At 35.7% G+C, this 17,082-nt stretch overlaps 2 protein-coding genes across 12 annotated transcripts in view; both read left to right on the forward strand.

The window, feature by feature from the left end:
• Window positions 1-4,228, forward strand: part of LOC116734201 (dystrobrevin beta-like) — a 35,370-nt gene extending 31,142 nt beyond the window's left edge. For 5 of the 6 annotated variants that reach the window (XM_032585434.1, XM_032585431.1, XM_032585437.1 and 2 more), the window contains 2 exons: window positions 88-115; window positions 509-4,228. In XM_032585434.1, the coding sequence (XP_032441325.1) occupies window positions 88-95 (8 nt within the window). In that variant the 3' untranslated portion in view covers window positions 96-115; window positions 509-4,228. The remainder of the gene's footprint in view (window positions 1-87; window positions 116-508) is intronic. The other variant, XM_032585436.1, reaches the window with a different exon arrangement.
• Window positions 4,229-8,316: 4,088 nt separating this feature from the next.
• LOC116733992 (DNA (cytosine-5)-methyltransferase 3A-like) overlaps window positions 8,317-17,082 on the forward strand; it is a 66,187-nt gene continuing 57,421 nt past the window's right edge. For 3 of the 6 annotated variants that reach the window (XM_032585048.1, XM_032585050.1, XM_032585054.1), the window contains exons 1-2: window positions 8,317-10,794; window positions 16,715-16,933. In XM_032585048.1, coding sequence (XP_032440939.1) covers window positions 16,865-16,933 — 69 coding nt within the window. In that variant the 5' untranslated portion in view covers window positions 8,317-10,794; window positions 16,715-16,864. The other 3 variants (XM_032585051.1, XM_032585052.1, XM_032585049.1) reach the window with 2 other exon arrangements.

Here is a 17,082-nt window from a genome sequence, read left to right on the forward strand (position 1 = left end):
TTTTAATTTCTCTTATTGTTACAGTTTCTGTTGCTTTTTATTTCCAGGTTGCTCTGCTCTTTATTGAAAGTTTTATTTTCTGTTTAGCAGGTTAAAAAGCTGGCAGGGGGGAACAGTAAGTAAACTCACACAATCTTCTTTTTTTTAGACAATAAGTCTTAACCTCTTTCCAGAAAATACAAGTAATTTTAGCTCATTTTAGTTGTTTGACATGTTTTTGCACATTGTAAAGTTATAAGTTGAAACAATTTGAAGGTATTATTATTTAACTTCGCGGTTTTAATTAGAAAAAGCAGGAACAAAGTGAATTATTGGATGTTTTTCCTGATCCTGTGCAGGCCTTTCCAACCAGCTACTCTGGTTTTTACTGAGGGAAAAATTGAGAAAACAAAGAACAGAAATCTTTAAAAAACAAACTGATTATCTTTTATGGTTTGTAAACATTTAAAGTGCAATTTTGCATTTTTAAAGTTCGATTTTGTGTAACCTAGTGATAATTTCTCCTCAGACGAACCGGTGTTTCATTACGGCCAAAGACGACGTTAAAGGTCAGCAGTGGGAGGAGTCGATCTTCTACGGCAATCAACCAATCACGATGCTGGACACCAAACGACCGCCGCGGGTCTCTACTGATGTATAGTTGTGATTTTTGTGTGTTTTTGATTTGATCTCGCTTGATCCAATGGGGAATCTGAAACCTACTGATGAGTACTGTAGCATGTTTATTTGGAGGAGGAAGAAGGTGGAGGAAGTGAGACGGAGGATGCATCTGGGAAGGATTTTATTATAGATTAGAGAGTTGATGATGAAGAAAACTGGAGGAAAAAATGAAAGTTGAAGAAGTGAAAGGTGAGCTGATAAAGTTTGAGCACTGTGTGCTTCGTATTTATTGCTTTGATTTGTTTTTTTGCCTTGTATTCATTCAGTTTGAGAGCTTTATGTGTATATGAGAGTAGTCAGATCCTGCTGAGACGTTTAAGCTTTAGGGGACTAAATCCCACCAAGTTCCCACATATTGTTGAGATAAATGTACAAATATGTAGACGATGCAACTCTTCCCCAAACTGTCTGGGCAGAAACCAAATATTAGTGGTTCTAGCACTGTAAAAGTGAACTTTAAAGGTGACCTATTATGCTTCTTTGAACATGTCCATTTCATTTTTTTGCACAAAATTATTCTTAGATAATTTGTCTTGGTCAGCTCAGACTATTTTGAGCTCCTGTTTTAGGGCCTCCTGTTACTTTAAATCCAAATAAGCTGCTGCTGGCCACGCCCCCCAACTCAACGTTTACACTCGCACTTGAAAATGGCTGCAAACAGATGTGCAATTATACAATCATACATATTTGAACAGCAGACGTGGAGCCTTCTGCACAACCAACAAGAATGCAGCAAGTGATTTCTGTATGTCAAGTCAACAACAAAACACTTCCAGCAGCCGTTGTACAGCGCATGCAGCGGTAAAACCAGTTGGGTTGCTAGGTAACGGCGCAGTGTGACTCAGTAATCAGGATATTTTTGAAACGGCTCATTTTCCTGACACCAAAAAACATGAACTTATTTCCAAACAAACAGCTGGATGTTTTCTTTAAAACTCTTGTTGTTTTTAGAAGCAGTTCAGACCCAAATGGAAGAAAAAATGTGTATTTTGCGTAATAAGTCCCCTTTAATAAATCATGGCTGGTGATGTTTTCCACTTTTTAATGATTTTTGTCTGAAATAAATTGGGCTGGGCGATAAATCGATTGAGTTTTTGATTTTTGAAGATTTAATTTTAGACAAAAAATACATTTCACCTGTGCACTCGTTGGGTTTCCATATTTCAGAGTGATGTCATCACGCCCAGGGCGGCCATCTTGTTTGACAAGCTTGTTCTGCAGCTTGTATTTATTCTGATTTTGAATTCAGGACAACTCCACAATGGATTATTTAAGCCAGGCTAAGACTTTTTAAAAAAAATTAAATAATAAATTCGGAATTTTACCAGAACTGCAACCAAAAAAAAAAAAAAATTAAAGTATTTAAGTTTTTCTAACATTTTTGAGCGCTCAGTGTCAAATTATAAGCGATTGTGCAAACAACTGAGTCTATTTCAAAAACAACAACTGATAACTTAGCTCTTTTTCTCATTGAATCAATGTTTTTTTGCAGTTTTAAAATATTTTTTCTGGTAAAATTGCATATTTTTCCGGTAACATAACTACAAATTCTCATTTTCTGACCCTAATTCTCTATTGTATAACTCAGAGATCGTAGGACTGAATTAAAGCCACTTTTTGTAAATATTCAAAATCAAATCTGGTATGAAAAATTCAGAGATTTTATTCTTAATCCATATCGCCCAGTCCTAGAATCCATGTTTCAGATGGAGCCATGAGTGCAGCTTTACTGTGTATTCTGGTACTGCAGTCAAAGAGGAGCTATCTGATTACTGTGGTGTGTGGGTGTGTGTGGAGGTGTGTGTGTGTGTTTTATGTACATTATGTGTGTTTGTTTCCTCAACCGCCACATTCTGTAAAAGCAGCAAAATCTTTACCTTCTTAACTTGAAGAGTTGCAAAAGTATTCACACCTCTTAAACCTTAATCTGTAAGTCAGTTCGGATGGAAACTGTATTGACTTTGACTAGACCATTTTAGCACATACATTTGGTTCCAACCCATCCTATTGAGATTGGTTGTGTTTTTAGTATCGTTGTGCTGCAGTGACCTCTCCCTCAATCTCGTGTGTTTTACAGATTCATGATGCTGCCACCACCGTATTTCTGTCTGCACTGCAAAAACACAAAATCCTACCAAGTACTTTTGGTCTAGTTTCAACTCCAAATATCTTAGTAGACTTCAAATAAGACAAAACTAACTTACAAGGAACTTTTCAGCAAGATAAAGGAGCTTGTTTAAATAAATAATTCCTTAATATTGATGAAAACGTTCTAGTTTCAACGGGAAATTATTTAACTTGTAACATGTGGAAACTGGAACTAACACTTTTTCACCAATATGAAGGAATTATTTACTTAAAACAAGCTTATGTATCTTGTTGAAAAGTTACTTGTAAGTTAGTTTGTCTTATTTAAAGTGAACTAAGATATTTACACTAAATCTAGACCAAAAATACTTGGTAGGATTTTGTGTTTTTGCAGTGTGTTTTGATTTGTTTGTCTCAAACGGTTCGGTTTCAGTCAGAAACGTTTGAAGGAGTTTGGATACTTTTGTAAAACACTGTAATTATCTGGATTAGATGACTTCATCTTAATTAGGTTAGGACCCAAATTAAATCTAACAATCCCTCAAAATCACAATAATTTTATCCATTTCTGTTTTTCTTCTTGAATCAAGTCTTTTTGTAACTCTGAACTAATTCATTACACGGTCGACTGTATGTGAAGGGATTCTCTGATCTACAGCCAAAGCTTTTCTATTATTTGTTTTTGCATTAATTGTTCAGGTTTTGAAGCTTTCTCTGAATTCACACACATACCCTGATATAAAGAATATTAATTTATTACTGTTTCTTTTCATTTGACAGCAAGTCATTTTGGTTACATTGTAAATGCAATCTCAGCTCTTGTATTTGTACTTTAAGGGTTTGCTAAAACAAACATGAAGAATTATCATTTATTGAACAAATCTTAAATTATTTAGAAGTTGTAGTTAGGTGCGTTTAAATTTTTTATGACTAAAGCAGCAGTCTGACATCCTGTACTTGGTATCAATTCTGTAATTAATGTCTTTTAGCGTCTAGAAGCTACCTGGCTAAGCCAACTCCTTATGTTGCTGTCTTTGTTTTGCTTTATGTAAAATATAAATGACCGTTTTTATGAGTTTCAGCTCTGGCAATGAAGAACTACACCCATAATACCAAAAGTCAGCATGCAAAAAAAAAAAAAGCCAAAGATGTTTTGTTTCATTTCATTCAACACGTTTCAGAGCTTTAGAAGGTGAAATCCCAACAGCTTAAATTTCTGCATCGGTTTTTCGTCGGTTTTCACCGGCTGTTTTTGGTGCTTGCAACCTGGATCGCAGCGATTGACCGACTGTAGTATAAATGATTCTGCTGACGAACAAGCCCGTGTTTCTGCATGCATGTCCAACAGTGCCTGAGAGTCTGAGGACTGAGGCTTGCCCTGACATGAAACCGTAAACACCTCCAGCTCTGAACCTGCTGGAGCAGAGGAGATGAGTGTGCATCTGTGTTTCATCTGCAATAAATAATATTTATCGACAAACTTTGTGACTTGTGGTTTTGATTCAAGGCTGCGCAGCAACATGAAAACATCGGGTTTGTCATGAATCTCTTGTTTGGCAAAATACACGGCAATCAAGTTTTGGATTTTTGTTTTATTTTGTTGTGACTGAAGTTAAATAAAACATAACTTTTCTTGTTTTAGGTTGTTTAGAGTAACCAAAATTATTTCTATTTCTATTGCAGAAAACGTAATTTTTTGTTACTTACTTTGTATATTTAACAATTAATTTCAGCTTTAACATGATTTGTTTGTATTGTTTCAATGTATTAAATATTTATTATGAGTTATTGATCTGGGTAATAACTCATAAGTTGCTTATATTTTAAATGTTAAGCAACTTCACTGAAATTTGACCCTTTTTTTGGTTTAAATTATTTTGTGTTTCGACCAGTCATGCGCTCCAAAAACATAAAATCTTACCAAATTTTTTTGGTCTAGTTTTTAGTGCAAATATCTTAGTACACTTAAAATAAGACAAAACTAACTTACAAGTTACTTTTCAGCAAGATAGAGGAGCTTGTTTCAGGTCAATAATTTAATATTGATGAAAAAGTTCTGGTTCCATTGGCAGATTATTTCACTTGTATCAAGACATTTTTCCCATATTATATGTGGAACTAGTACTTTTTACCAATTTTCAAGAATTATCCACTCTAAACAAGCTCCTATATCTTGCTAAAATGTTATTTATAAGTTAGTTTTGTCTTAAGGTGTAGTAAGATATTTGCACTAGAAACTAGACCAAAAATACTTGGTAAGATTTTGTGTTTTTGCAGTGGCTGTACAGTGATTGTTCAGAGACATTTCAAAACAAAAATGTTTATATATTTTAATTTCCCTGCTCCTGCTGTGGAATTTGATCACAACACATTACTAATGATAGTAAAGTGTTGTAAATACTAAAATTGCTAGACAGAGTACTAAATAATACAATAGTTTTTCATGCAAAATGCCTAAAAGAAAAGGTTTTCTGCACACAAACTCCATAAAAACTCACATTTTTCACAGATACCAAGACGTTCACATTTGGTTTCTTCATTATTCTGGATTAGCGGTTCTCACGATTCCCCTGCGCTTCTTCCAGAGGTCAGTTGTGGGTTCTGAGGATGGGGAGGTGGGCCATTGTCTAAACAAAGCTTACTGAGGTTAGCCTGTTGTTGGTGACCTCCCTGTTAGCTATGTAAAACCCCCAACTCACCACCGCCAACACTAACGCACAGTGACATGGTGCCGTTATGACCCGGCGTAGTAAAGGTCACCCTTCTCTGCTTAGAGGTCAATCTGAGTTGAAGCTCTTCTAACGAGAAATAAAGAGACTTTTCTATAGTTCTGTTAGTTTGCTAAGATTTTGATTGCATGACTCATTCTTATACATTTCTTTACATTTTATTTGTAGTTTATTTAGTAGTAATTTTTAAAAAGCCAAACACTTTTTGTGCAAAAACACAAAATCTTACCAAGTTTTTTTGGTCTGGTTTTCAGTTCAAATATCTTAGTGCACTTGAAATAAGACAAAACTAACTATTTTAGCAAGATATAAGAGTTTGTTTACAAGCAAATAATTCCTTAATATTGATGGGAAAAGTACTAGTTCCACTGGCAGATAATTTTACTTAAGGGAAAATGTTTGGTGTTGTTGCGCAACACCCCCCCCCTCCTTTCTGTCTCTACTGTCTCACTCTCTACTTCCTCTTCTGAGAGGGGAGATGTGCTACCAGCTCTCCTTCTAACGGGTTAATTGAGTTTCCTAAATCTGCCGGGATTTACCCTGCCCAGAACTGAAGTAAACTCTGTTTAAGCTGGTTTCGAGAAACGATTCGCCTGGTTTTCTGACGGCCTACATCCAGGTGTCCCACCCTTCTTCCCCCTGTGAATTAGCCAGACTGAGCAGCCTACAGCCAACTAGTTTCACAGAGCACACCTGTTAACGGTCGCTCGTTCTCTATTTTACAACTTGCATTTCTTATTGAACCAGGTAGGTTTTAGTGACTCGGGTGAGTCCCAAGGATGACGTTTTAAATTTGGGCTACCAGCAACCTAAAAACATTTTAAACTTTTTCCTCTCCAGAATCAAACATCACAGCTATTTTACAACCATCAAAGAACTTTAAGGTGACTCATTAACTGAATGTCCACAACATCTTTTAGATTTTCTTTATGCTAAATATTTTATTAGTAAGGCAGTTTTGCAAGGGTCAGTACAGCTTAATTCAGTAGCAGAAATAATCAAATAAGTAAAATCAATCATCTAGTCTATCTTTCCCTACTGCTGATACTGAAAACTGAAAAAAGAGGGAACCTTTGAGAGAGACGGACGGAGTTTGGTGTTTCGAACCCCAGACCTGGCTTGATGATGAAGAAGGTGTTGCAGCAGGAGGAAGATGTTGATCAGCGAAGGCAGGGATCTCTGTAGGTCTGATGAGCTTCTTCTCCGCATGGATGGTGAGGTCACACAGGACTTGGTGCTGGCAGGAAGGGAAGCACCAGTTCTTCTTCTTTGTCTTTGCCTTTGTCTTCATCTTTGTCTTTGGGGTCTGAACCCAGCTGATGAGAGAAGTGCGATGTGAAGCCACAGGTTGTGGGCCTGACCGGTTGGTCTCCATGAGCGGGACAGTCTTCGGCTCTGTGGCTCCGGCTCTTCTTCAGCTGCAGAGTTCTTTGTCCATCTCTTGGCTCGAAGCTGCCCGGAGGATCCAACGAAAGGTTCCTCTTTTGCACCCACTTTTTATAGGGTTTATCCACCCTTTTGGTGCGTTTTCATTGGCTGTCTGCTTAGACAGATGATCTCATATCCATCACTGTCTTACAGACATTATGTCCTGATGTCTGTGCTAATGTCTCAGGGTTGCTCAACCTCCTATGTCCATTGTCTGCACAACCTTTTACCTAAATAAGGCGTTGATCATCTCTGCTCTCCTGTTAGTTCCCCTTTTTCCCTTCCTTTCACCTTTCACCTACCATCTACCTCCAACATATCAGTGATGTTTAATTGCATTTACACCTTTTACACCATTTCAAGTTCAATGTCAAAATCACATTTATATCACATTTATTTTCTTTAGCTTCTCTGATTTAGCATTCATTTATAATTTTATAACCATAACTTATATCACATTTATTTTCTTCAGCTTCTCTGATTTATCATTCATTTATGATTTTATAACCATAACTTATTAATTAGACTTATTATAATCTTAATGTGAGTTATTAGATGTTTTTCTGAAATGAAACCAAGAATAATCCATGATTCTAATTATTTGATACCAAAGTTACAGTTACTTGTTTTTCTTATAAGTGTTCCCACAAATGTACGTGTAAATATTATTACAAGTAAACCAATATTAATATAAGTATTTTACTTTGAATCTTATCAAATTACTCAAAATGTTTTAGATTCCATTCTTTCAAACTTTCATGCTTTAAAATAAGGAATAGTCTCAGCTATTTTTATAAATCTGCAGGCTGGAAACTTCCTCTTTTTCCAGGAAACCTGCTTTTCCTGTTTAATGACTCTCTCTGACTGACTATGATTTCTTATGATTAGATAGAAAAAAGTAGAATTAAAGCAAAGTTTGCTTTAGACAAAAACAACACACACAACCAGATTTATTTTATTGACACCTAAGTCTACTGTTGGGCCTAGATGTTACTTGAGTGATTCATTTTAAAGATAACTTTATTTATTATTACTGTTAAACTAAAATCTCCAGCATGGGGAAGTGGGATGAGCTCGGATTTTCTTGACATTGGTTATAAATAAAATAATCTGCCAATAGAATTAGTTCTTTTTCATCAATTTTAAGGAATTAATTACTTAAAACAAGGTCCTTTATCTTGCTGAAAAGTTACTTTTAAGTTAGTTTTTCCTTATTTTAAGTGTGCAAAGATATTTGCACTACAAACTAGAACAAAAATACTTGGTAAGATTTTGTGTTTTTGCAGTTAACACACAATATTTAAGAATTTAGGACTGAAACGAATCAGACTTTTCCACATTAAAGCAGCAAAACCAAATTTCTTAGCCTTTATTCGTATCACAATAAGCATAAGTAAACAAACAAAACAAACATGTGAGTTAGGGCTGAAACAATTAATCATGATTAATCAATTATTGAAATAATTGTTAGCTAATTTAGTAACTGACTAAAAAAAACTTCATATTCAGAGTGGTAATCAAGCCAAACCTGAACAAAGATGTATGCATTTTGCATTCAAGATTAAATTAAAAGGTTTTTTGTTGCTTCAGATGTGTCCTTTACTAACAAGCATACACTAAGGAAAGGCAGTGATATTGCATTTTAGGCAATAAAATGTTTTTAAAAAACCATTTGCATCTTTTAATGTATTTCTATATGGTATTAAAAGAAGGCTTAAATAACAAAATCCACATAATATGTCATTTTTTTTGCATCTTTAACAGTAAAAACACACAACAGTATACAAGATACTGAGGAATTTATATACAATTTCACAATTTTAAAACTTGCAGTCATGTGGAAGTGTACTTAAAATATGAGGGTATGGCAAAAAAAACAAAACAAAGAAAAACAACAAAAATACAATATTTTCTTTAACTCAATAGTTTAGAAAAATACAAATGATCTAAATTAGTCAAGAGCTTTAAAATCTGGTTATTCAAAACTTGAATGCAGCATAACTGCACTCAAACAAAGACTTTTCTGATCTTATCTCACAGATGCCTATAAATGAGGAGGCTGCAAAAAGAATCATGATAAATTAAACAGCTCATAAAAGAAAGTGTCTTTATAGACGAAGCTGTAATTGTAAAAAAAAATGAAAATGCTGTAAATTAATAAAATTACACTCGTAAAACCATGTAATGATAATATTTGATCTTGAAAGCACCCATTTAATGTTATTGTAGTCATAAATACTAAAACTGGAGGAGATAAAGTAGCTTACTGCTACTTAATATCAACAACTCCTTGTGTGGTTTTACATGTTGTCTAATGTAAAGGCAGGTCTTGATATAAACTCCTGCTGCAGACTCTTTTCAAAAACAATTACAATGCATTTCTTTAAATGCAAATAAACTGATTATATTTTCTCCTCTTCCATTTTAAAATTATACCTCCTTACAGAAGATGCTAAATACAGAAGCGGTGCTGGGCTGTTTGGTGCCTGGGGCCAACATGCTCCACCGTGACATAATTTTGATTCCTATAAAACATCATAGAAATTAAAAAAAATATTTTATTTGAAAAAATAATTTGCCAGGCTGTCGGAGGTAAAACAAATGCAAAAATAAATACTGTTGAAAATAAATGCTATTAAAATTAAACTGACCAGTCATCAAATATTTATGTAATTATATATACTAGAGCTGCATTTTGATCAAGCCACAATTTTTATTGCGCAACTGTGAGTTAATATATACATTTTTTCTTTTAATAAGATAGTTTACACTATTGCACTTCAAGAAACAAATTAATTTGCACAATTGTTAAAAGCATCTCACCCTTCATAAAATAATTACTTTTCAAACAAGAAATAGGTTACAGATTTGTAGAAACTGTTTCCTAATGTGGCAACTCATGATGCCCTAAAGGAGAAGCCGCCCTGGGCAGTTCCCCATTATATGGCAAGCTGTTAGTATCAATAATAACATAAACTTAATTTATTCCTCTTTACTAGGAGGATTTTTTTAATCTACAAGATGCATCCCTGTAGCATGATAAGTCAAGATAATAATAAACAACAAAAAAAGAAAATACAGAAGAGGAAATAAAAATACCAAACAATTTTGACTTTTGAAGCCCAGAAATGTTCATGTTTTTTTCTAGTAAATTTTCAACTTTTCAAACTCAAATATGTCCGAGTTTTTTCCCCTTGAAAATATCTGAGATTATTCTAAAATTTTCAATTTTTTTTTCTAGAAATCTTTTTACTTTTCACACTCAGATAGTTCCTATTTTTTCCAAAAGATCACAAAATTAGATTTTTTTTGCCAGCAATTTTTTGATTTTACAAACTCAGAAATGTCCTTGGTTTTCCTAGAAAATTTCTGAGCTTAATCTAAACATTTTTGAGTTTTCTGGAAGAAATTTACTCTTTCTTTTTACCTACAATGGCCCTAATTCAGACCTGAGTCATGTCGAACCAAAAAATAAAAACGAGTTGGGCACAAACAGTTCATTAAAACAGAGGCACTATTGTACATTTATAGCAAATAGAAATGAACTGTGTTAAAAAAGAAATATTTGTGTCGAATTTTATATTTCAAGAACATTTTAATTTGTTCGTTAAAAAAACATTTAAAGGGCAGCCACACTTTGAACACCCCTGATTTAGAACAAGGTAACAATCTACATCTCATTATTTATCCTTACGGCTTGCCATACTGCGGCTCGCGAAAGCCAGGGAGTGCGCGCGAGAAGACGCGGCGGCGCGCGCGCGAGAGCGAGGAGGGGGGAGAAGAGAGTGAGAGTGGGGGAGAGAGAAAGAGTGAACGACAGGGAAGCGTGGGAGAGAGAGCCACGACCGTGTGGGGCGACTGCGTGGGCGGCTGAGGGACGGAGGACACGGTAAATATAAAACATTACATTTTCAGCCCGTCACAAGTTAGCAACGGCCGACTCCTAACGTAATAGCTCGCGCGCTCCGGAGCCGAACCGTTGGTTAGCAGATGATGTGAAGACGGGGAGATTCGTACACAGGGCGAGTGAACTTGAAGAGGTTTTTTTTTTCTTTACGATGAGAGCAGCATCGAAGCAACCGGGCGATCTCGTTGCTGACGTTAAAGATGTCCGGTGCGCAGCCCCTCTGTCCCTCCGCCTCTTCGTGTAACGTAAAACCGGAGCGCTCCGTCCTCCGCGGCCAACAGATGCAGACAGACACATCAGCGCGAGGAACTGTGCACGGAAGCTAGCGGGGAGTACCGGGAGCGCGCCTGTCCGGGGTTAACGGGTGCATTCGGTGTGAAACGCGGCCCCCGTGTGTGTGTGCGTACCTGACCTACTAATGGTGATCGTCTCTACTCACTAAGACACGTGTCTGTGACCGGCTGCCCGCCCTGCGCACAGCCCCGCCGGGATTAGACCCGTTTTTAAAAGGCTGTCCGGTAAAGGCCGCCTGAGGTCGCTCCCAATATTAATTGTCATAAAGCTGTCCGCTCGTCAAGGTAACAGAAACTACTATCACCGTACTTCCACAGTGGACTTTTAAAATAAAAGCCAAGTGAGTTTACCAAGTTTTCTACAGCAATACTCAGTTGAATTTCTTCTGTGTTCTTAGTTTATTACGTGTGTTTATATGTGTAGCAACCAGAGTTGGGTCGTAACTAGTTACATTTACTCAATTACATTCACTTGAGTAACTTTTTTGGAAAAAAAAGGCATTTAGGAATATTTGTAACATGCTGAGTGATTTTACTTTTACTTGAGTAATTTCATTATTACATATCGCTACTCTTGAGTAATATATATATATATATATATATATATATATATATATATATATATATATACCTCCCACATTAAATGCAGTACAAAAGTTTTCCTTGTTACAAAATTGATAATATAAGTTGCCGTCTTTATATCAGTTTCCTCTGGCATTACTTTCAGATCAAATTCTGGATTTTTGCCAGCAAACTCCACCTTTTGTATGTTTTAAAAATGTTGTTTGGTAGAGCTGTGCAATTTGCATTTCAGTCTTAATTTTGACTCAGCATCCAAGATCGCAGTCAGAAAATTGCCCTTGCATTTCTGCATGGAAACAGTGCAATGCAAAGAGAACAACCCAAAAAAAACAACAACAACATTTTGTTTTACAGTTATACTTTTATTTTGACAAATAAATGCAATGTGTGTCCAAACCTAATCAGTAATGTGATTTCAATGTCTGCAGCATTTTTAATCATCTATTTACCTGAAAACATTTCTGTATTTCTCATTTATTATAAAGTTTTATCGGTAATAAATGTTTGTGTGTATCTGGAATTTGTATAAAAAATATATACATTTTGCATTTAGGATAAAGTAACAAAAAACTTTCTAAATATGTTCTACTCAAAACTCAAGTGACTTAGATGTAGCTTCACATTTTTCAACTTCTCTAAAAAAATCTTCTGTTATTTACCTTTTGCTATCCAATTATTAATCTGTTAATTGGAAAAGTAGTCAACATATTAGCCCTTGATGATACTGATAAGTCAAGCAGGAAGGGCTCAGCTTTTCACATTTTGATGTTATAAGTATTTTATTTTTTTTAGCTAGAAATGCATCATTTGCTACTAATGATCAGGCATTTACTAAAGGAATGCCACGTTGCTGCATTTTAGGCAATAAAATGGTTATTTTTCTTATTTATAAAAGGAATTTAACTATTTGCTTTTTTAAAAAACACATTTCTAATATATCAAAAGGGTTTAAATGAAAAATCTGCAGAATGCCATTTTTAAAAATCTGATTAATCGCCAAAGTTATCAACAGATTAATCGATTACTAAAATTATATAATCTACCTCAGATTAGGTTTCAATTCATCAGATTAATTTATGTGTTTTATATTTTAAAGTTTATGTCAGTCTTTGATTCTTTCATGTTGTGAATCACTCACTTTTATAAAGTAAATGGGGCCCAAGATTATCTCTGGCCCCCAATTTAGCCCTCTTTAAAACCTCCTGGATATGCCCCTGCTCAGCAGTCGTAAGGAGGCATTTAATATAAACAATACTATTAAACTGAGGCATTGATGCACTTTTAAACATTTTCAATAAATTATAACTCACTTAATCATTCTCATTAGTAAATGTCATCATTAATTCAAAGCGCCACAATCTGTCCGGCTCGGATACGGCGCAATGAAGTGTGTAGTGATGTGAAGTCATTTAATTTTAGCAGGAAGGTAATTTACCTTAGCACGATTTGTTTTGATTGTTTCAATGTAATGACTATTTATTATTCTTGCTAGGCTTGTCACAATAACAAATTTTGCTGGATGATCAACTCTATCAGAAATTATTGCAAATTTTCAGCTCAGTTCACATAGTATATTAGCAATAATAGCATATTAATGCAAGTACATCCTCTCAAAGATCAAAAAATGCCAATTTCAAAAGAATATTTAACACTGGAACTGGAAAACATTTTAGATATCCAAAATAAACAAACAAAACAACCGAAATAACAATAATTAAAATGGATTATAAAGTCTCAGTAATCAAAATTTTATTTAAAAAGCAATAATAATTCAGTTTAGGCAGGGAAAACAGGCAAAAGTGGCAGGTAATGCAAACTAACTACTTTGTACTTTGTGTCAAGTCTCCAATGACTGTAGTCCAAATGGAAATGATTGCGCTCATTTTAATTTATAATGTGATTATAAATGACTTATTGATCTGTGTAGTTGAAATAAAAGTTGACTAATGTTTTGTATGTTAAATATTATTGAAATTGGGGGATGTTTTTTGGTAATTTCTCTTTTGTTGTCAGACCAGTCAGGTGTGTATATGGTGTGTTTGAGAGATTTCAAAACACAAAATGTTGTAATATTTTAGTAGAATACTATCACAAGACATTAATAACAGCAATACATTTTGTATGTGTGAACCTTTTTGTTGTAAATGAAATAATCTGCCAATGGAACTATTACTTTTTCATCAATATTAAGCAAATATTTACTAAAAACAAGCTCTTATATCTTGCTGAAAAGTTCCTTTTAAGTTAGTTTTGTCTGATTTCAAGTGGACTAAGATACTTGCACTAGAAACTAGGCTCAAAAATACTTGGTAAAATTCAGTTTTGTAGTTTGTTTTTATCTTCAAAGTTGTCCTGAAAAAGTTTGAAAACGTACCTCAAAAATGCTTGAAAAGTGCTTGAATTTTACTTTGGAAAAAGTGTACAAACCCTCAAAAGAGATTATCATGTAACTGTACTGGAAGTTTAGGAGATTTCTGCTTTTATTGTGAAAGACAAGAGACTTTCCTGTTTTGTCCCTCCCCGACTGTCACCACCTTTACATACCACTGAAGGTTTTCCTCTGCGCAAATATTTCTCCTCCCACCAGCGAGCGCAGGCTTCTGCCTGGGCCTCTGACTAAGGTCTAATTTAAGCCACTGCCGTCATGAAAGCTTGGAACAATTTAAATCAGTGAATAGTAACTTGCTCTGAAGGCACAAGGTGTGTGCCTGTGACCTAAATACTCCAAACTTGGAGGAGTTGCTTTGGCCAGCTGCCTGGAGCTCGTACAGGGAGCTCCGGGAGTGTTGGGATGGATAATGTACAATCTTTCTGTGGAAAGTTTCCACCCTCCTGTCTTTTTGTTGGCAGCTCTAGCTTGTCTTTACAGTAGGGGGATGTAAGGCCATACTGTAAAATACAACATGAGCACAGCCAGACTCGTTGCTCTGGGTTTCTGTTAGGAACAGATAAACAGCACATTTTACTCCCGCTTTGAGTTTATTTATACGTTCATCATCATGTGGCACCTTTAATACTCGGTTTTAATGTAGATATTTGGGGAATAAGCTCATTATAAATGTCTCACTTTAAGCTGCAGCAGCGTAAAATTTTAACATTTTGGAAGGATGACTTTCATAAATCTGATAAAAAGTGAATTTCACAGAGTGGATATTCACTCATTTTATGTTTCCAGTATGTAATCTGTTTTACTAATGCAGTTCTGATCTTGGTCTTTCAGTTGAATGTTAAAGATGTTTTGTTTGGACTGTTCTCCACCCTGCCGGGTACAACCTGGTCTGGACTTTCATCCATCCGTCTGTTTATCCATCCATGTATCCAACGATGTTCGTTCATCCATCCATCTATCCATCCATCCATCTATTCAAATATCTGTTCGTCCATTTAAATATCTGTCCAACTATCCATCCGTTCACCCATCCATTCAAATGTCTGTCCACCTGTTCATCCAGCCATTCAAATATCCTTTTGTCCATTCGTTCATTCATCGATCCATATTTTTGAACATATATCAAAAATATATGTTCTTTCTTCCAATTATCTATCGATCCATCTATTCATCCATCCAGTCGTCCATCCATCCGTTCTTCCATCAATCCATTCAAATATATGTTCAGACATCCATCTATTCAAATATCTGCCCGTTCATTCGTCCGCCCATCCATCCATCTGTTCATCCAGCCATCCATCCAACCAAATATTCAAACTCAAAAATACTTTATTGATGCCAAATGGAAATTAAATAAAATAATAATTAATTAATTTGTCAAACCATCCATCTAAATATCCGTATGCCCGCCCACCCCTCCCTCCATCCATCCATCCATCCATCCATCCATCCATCCATCCATCCATCCATCCATCCATCCATCCATCCATCCAAATATGTTCATTCATTTGTCCAAATATATGTTCAACCATCCACACATCCGTCCATTCATCAAATATCTGCTCATATATACATCCATTCATCTGCTCATCCACCCATCCTTTCATCCATCCACCCATTTAAATATCCGTCCAACCATCCAAATAAATATCTGTCCATCAGTTCATTTATCCAAGTATCTGTTCATCCTTTCATCCATTCGAATGTCTGCTCATGTATACATCCATCCATACATAGATACAGTTCAATGTCATTTCTATCTTCATACTTTTACATGTTTAAAAAGAGTAATGAAATATCTGGATCATTTGGATCTGGGACAGTGTGTAATTTCCACACGATAAACGTGAAGGAACCCAGTTTCTTTCCCCTCAGCCAAATATGAAGTCAGATGGCGGTACAGATAACCAAGCAGAAGATAAACTCATTTTTTCCCACTTTTTGAGAGTTTTCAGACTCTAAAAGAAGCAGGATTGCTGGTTTTTGTTTTTACAGACATGGCTGATTTGGAATAAGGCTGCAGGTGAAACGGCTGATAAAAATACCTTAAATGGCTCCTGCCAGCCAAAAGTCTGTCAAAAACACATGTCAGTGAGTCTGTTTCAGGCACAAATCAGATTAACTTTAAAAACAACCAAAGCTGCTCTTTCATCCCCTTCTAATTTTCATCTCTTCATTCACAAACATCCAAAAGCAAAAGTCAAAATCATTCACTTGTTTTCAGATATAAGGAGGAGACTTTTATTTTTTTGGTAACTGAACACCCATGGGTTCTTACTGCTGTTTTGCCCAGTAAATGAGAGTTTTTCAGAGCCACATCAGTCTCTGACAGTTGTGATGACAGCTACTCTCACTATTAGTTTCTCTAGAGAACACCTGTGGGTGTTTTTGCCATTTTCAGCAGAGAATTTGGATGTTTCTCTTTGCTCCTGTCCATCAACTGCAATTCACAGAGACAAATACAGTATGTAACTGATGCACAGACGTGTCTTCCAGGATTTGGCATCTGTGTTTGCTTGTGTGCATCGGAGGGAATTGTGGCTTGAACTACTCATGAAAGAAAACAGTGATAAGCTTGAATGGAGAATGACACTTTACTCACATTACCTTGTTTGTTTTTTCTTTTTTTCTCCTCTAGGAGAGGGTAAGGCCAGAAAGAAAGAGAGACCTTCACCCCACCGACAGATTGAATGAAGCTGCACCTGGAGTTTCTGAGGACCCTCTCCATGTTCTGATCTGCTCGGTGTTTCTTCTTAAGAAAGTTGGTGTCACAGAGCCGCTTCCTGCCATGCCGTCCAACAGTCCTGCCGCCGCCGAGCCGCCTCAGACGCCAGAGAATGACACTTCCAACGACTTGGTGAGACTAGCATGCTGCTCTTATTAAGCTAAAGGGGCAAAAAGATGCTCTGTGACGCTTTGTCTGCCAAATGGTGGCGTATTTTTTATGAAAACTACTTGAATTTTAGTTAATGATTGTAATGGTGAGATTAAGGCTGATCAATAAAT

The sequence above is a fragment of the Xiphophorus hellerii genome, chromosome 15, assembly GCF_003331165.1.
Source record: "Xiphophorus hellerii strain 12219 chromosome 15, Xiphophorus_hellerii-4.1, whole genome shotgun sequence".
NCBI classification, from domain to species: Eukaryota; Metazoa; Chordata; class Actinopteri; order Cyprinodontiformes; family Poeciliidae; genus Xiphophorus; species Xiphophorus hellerii.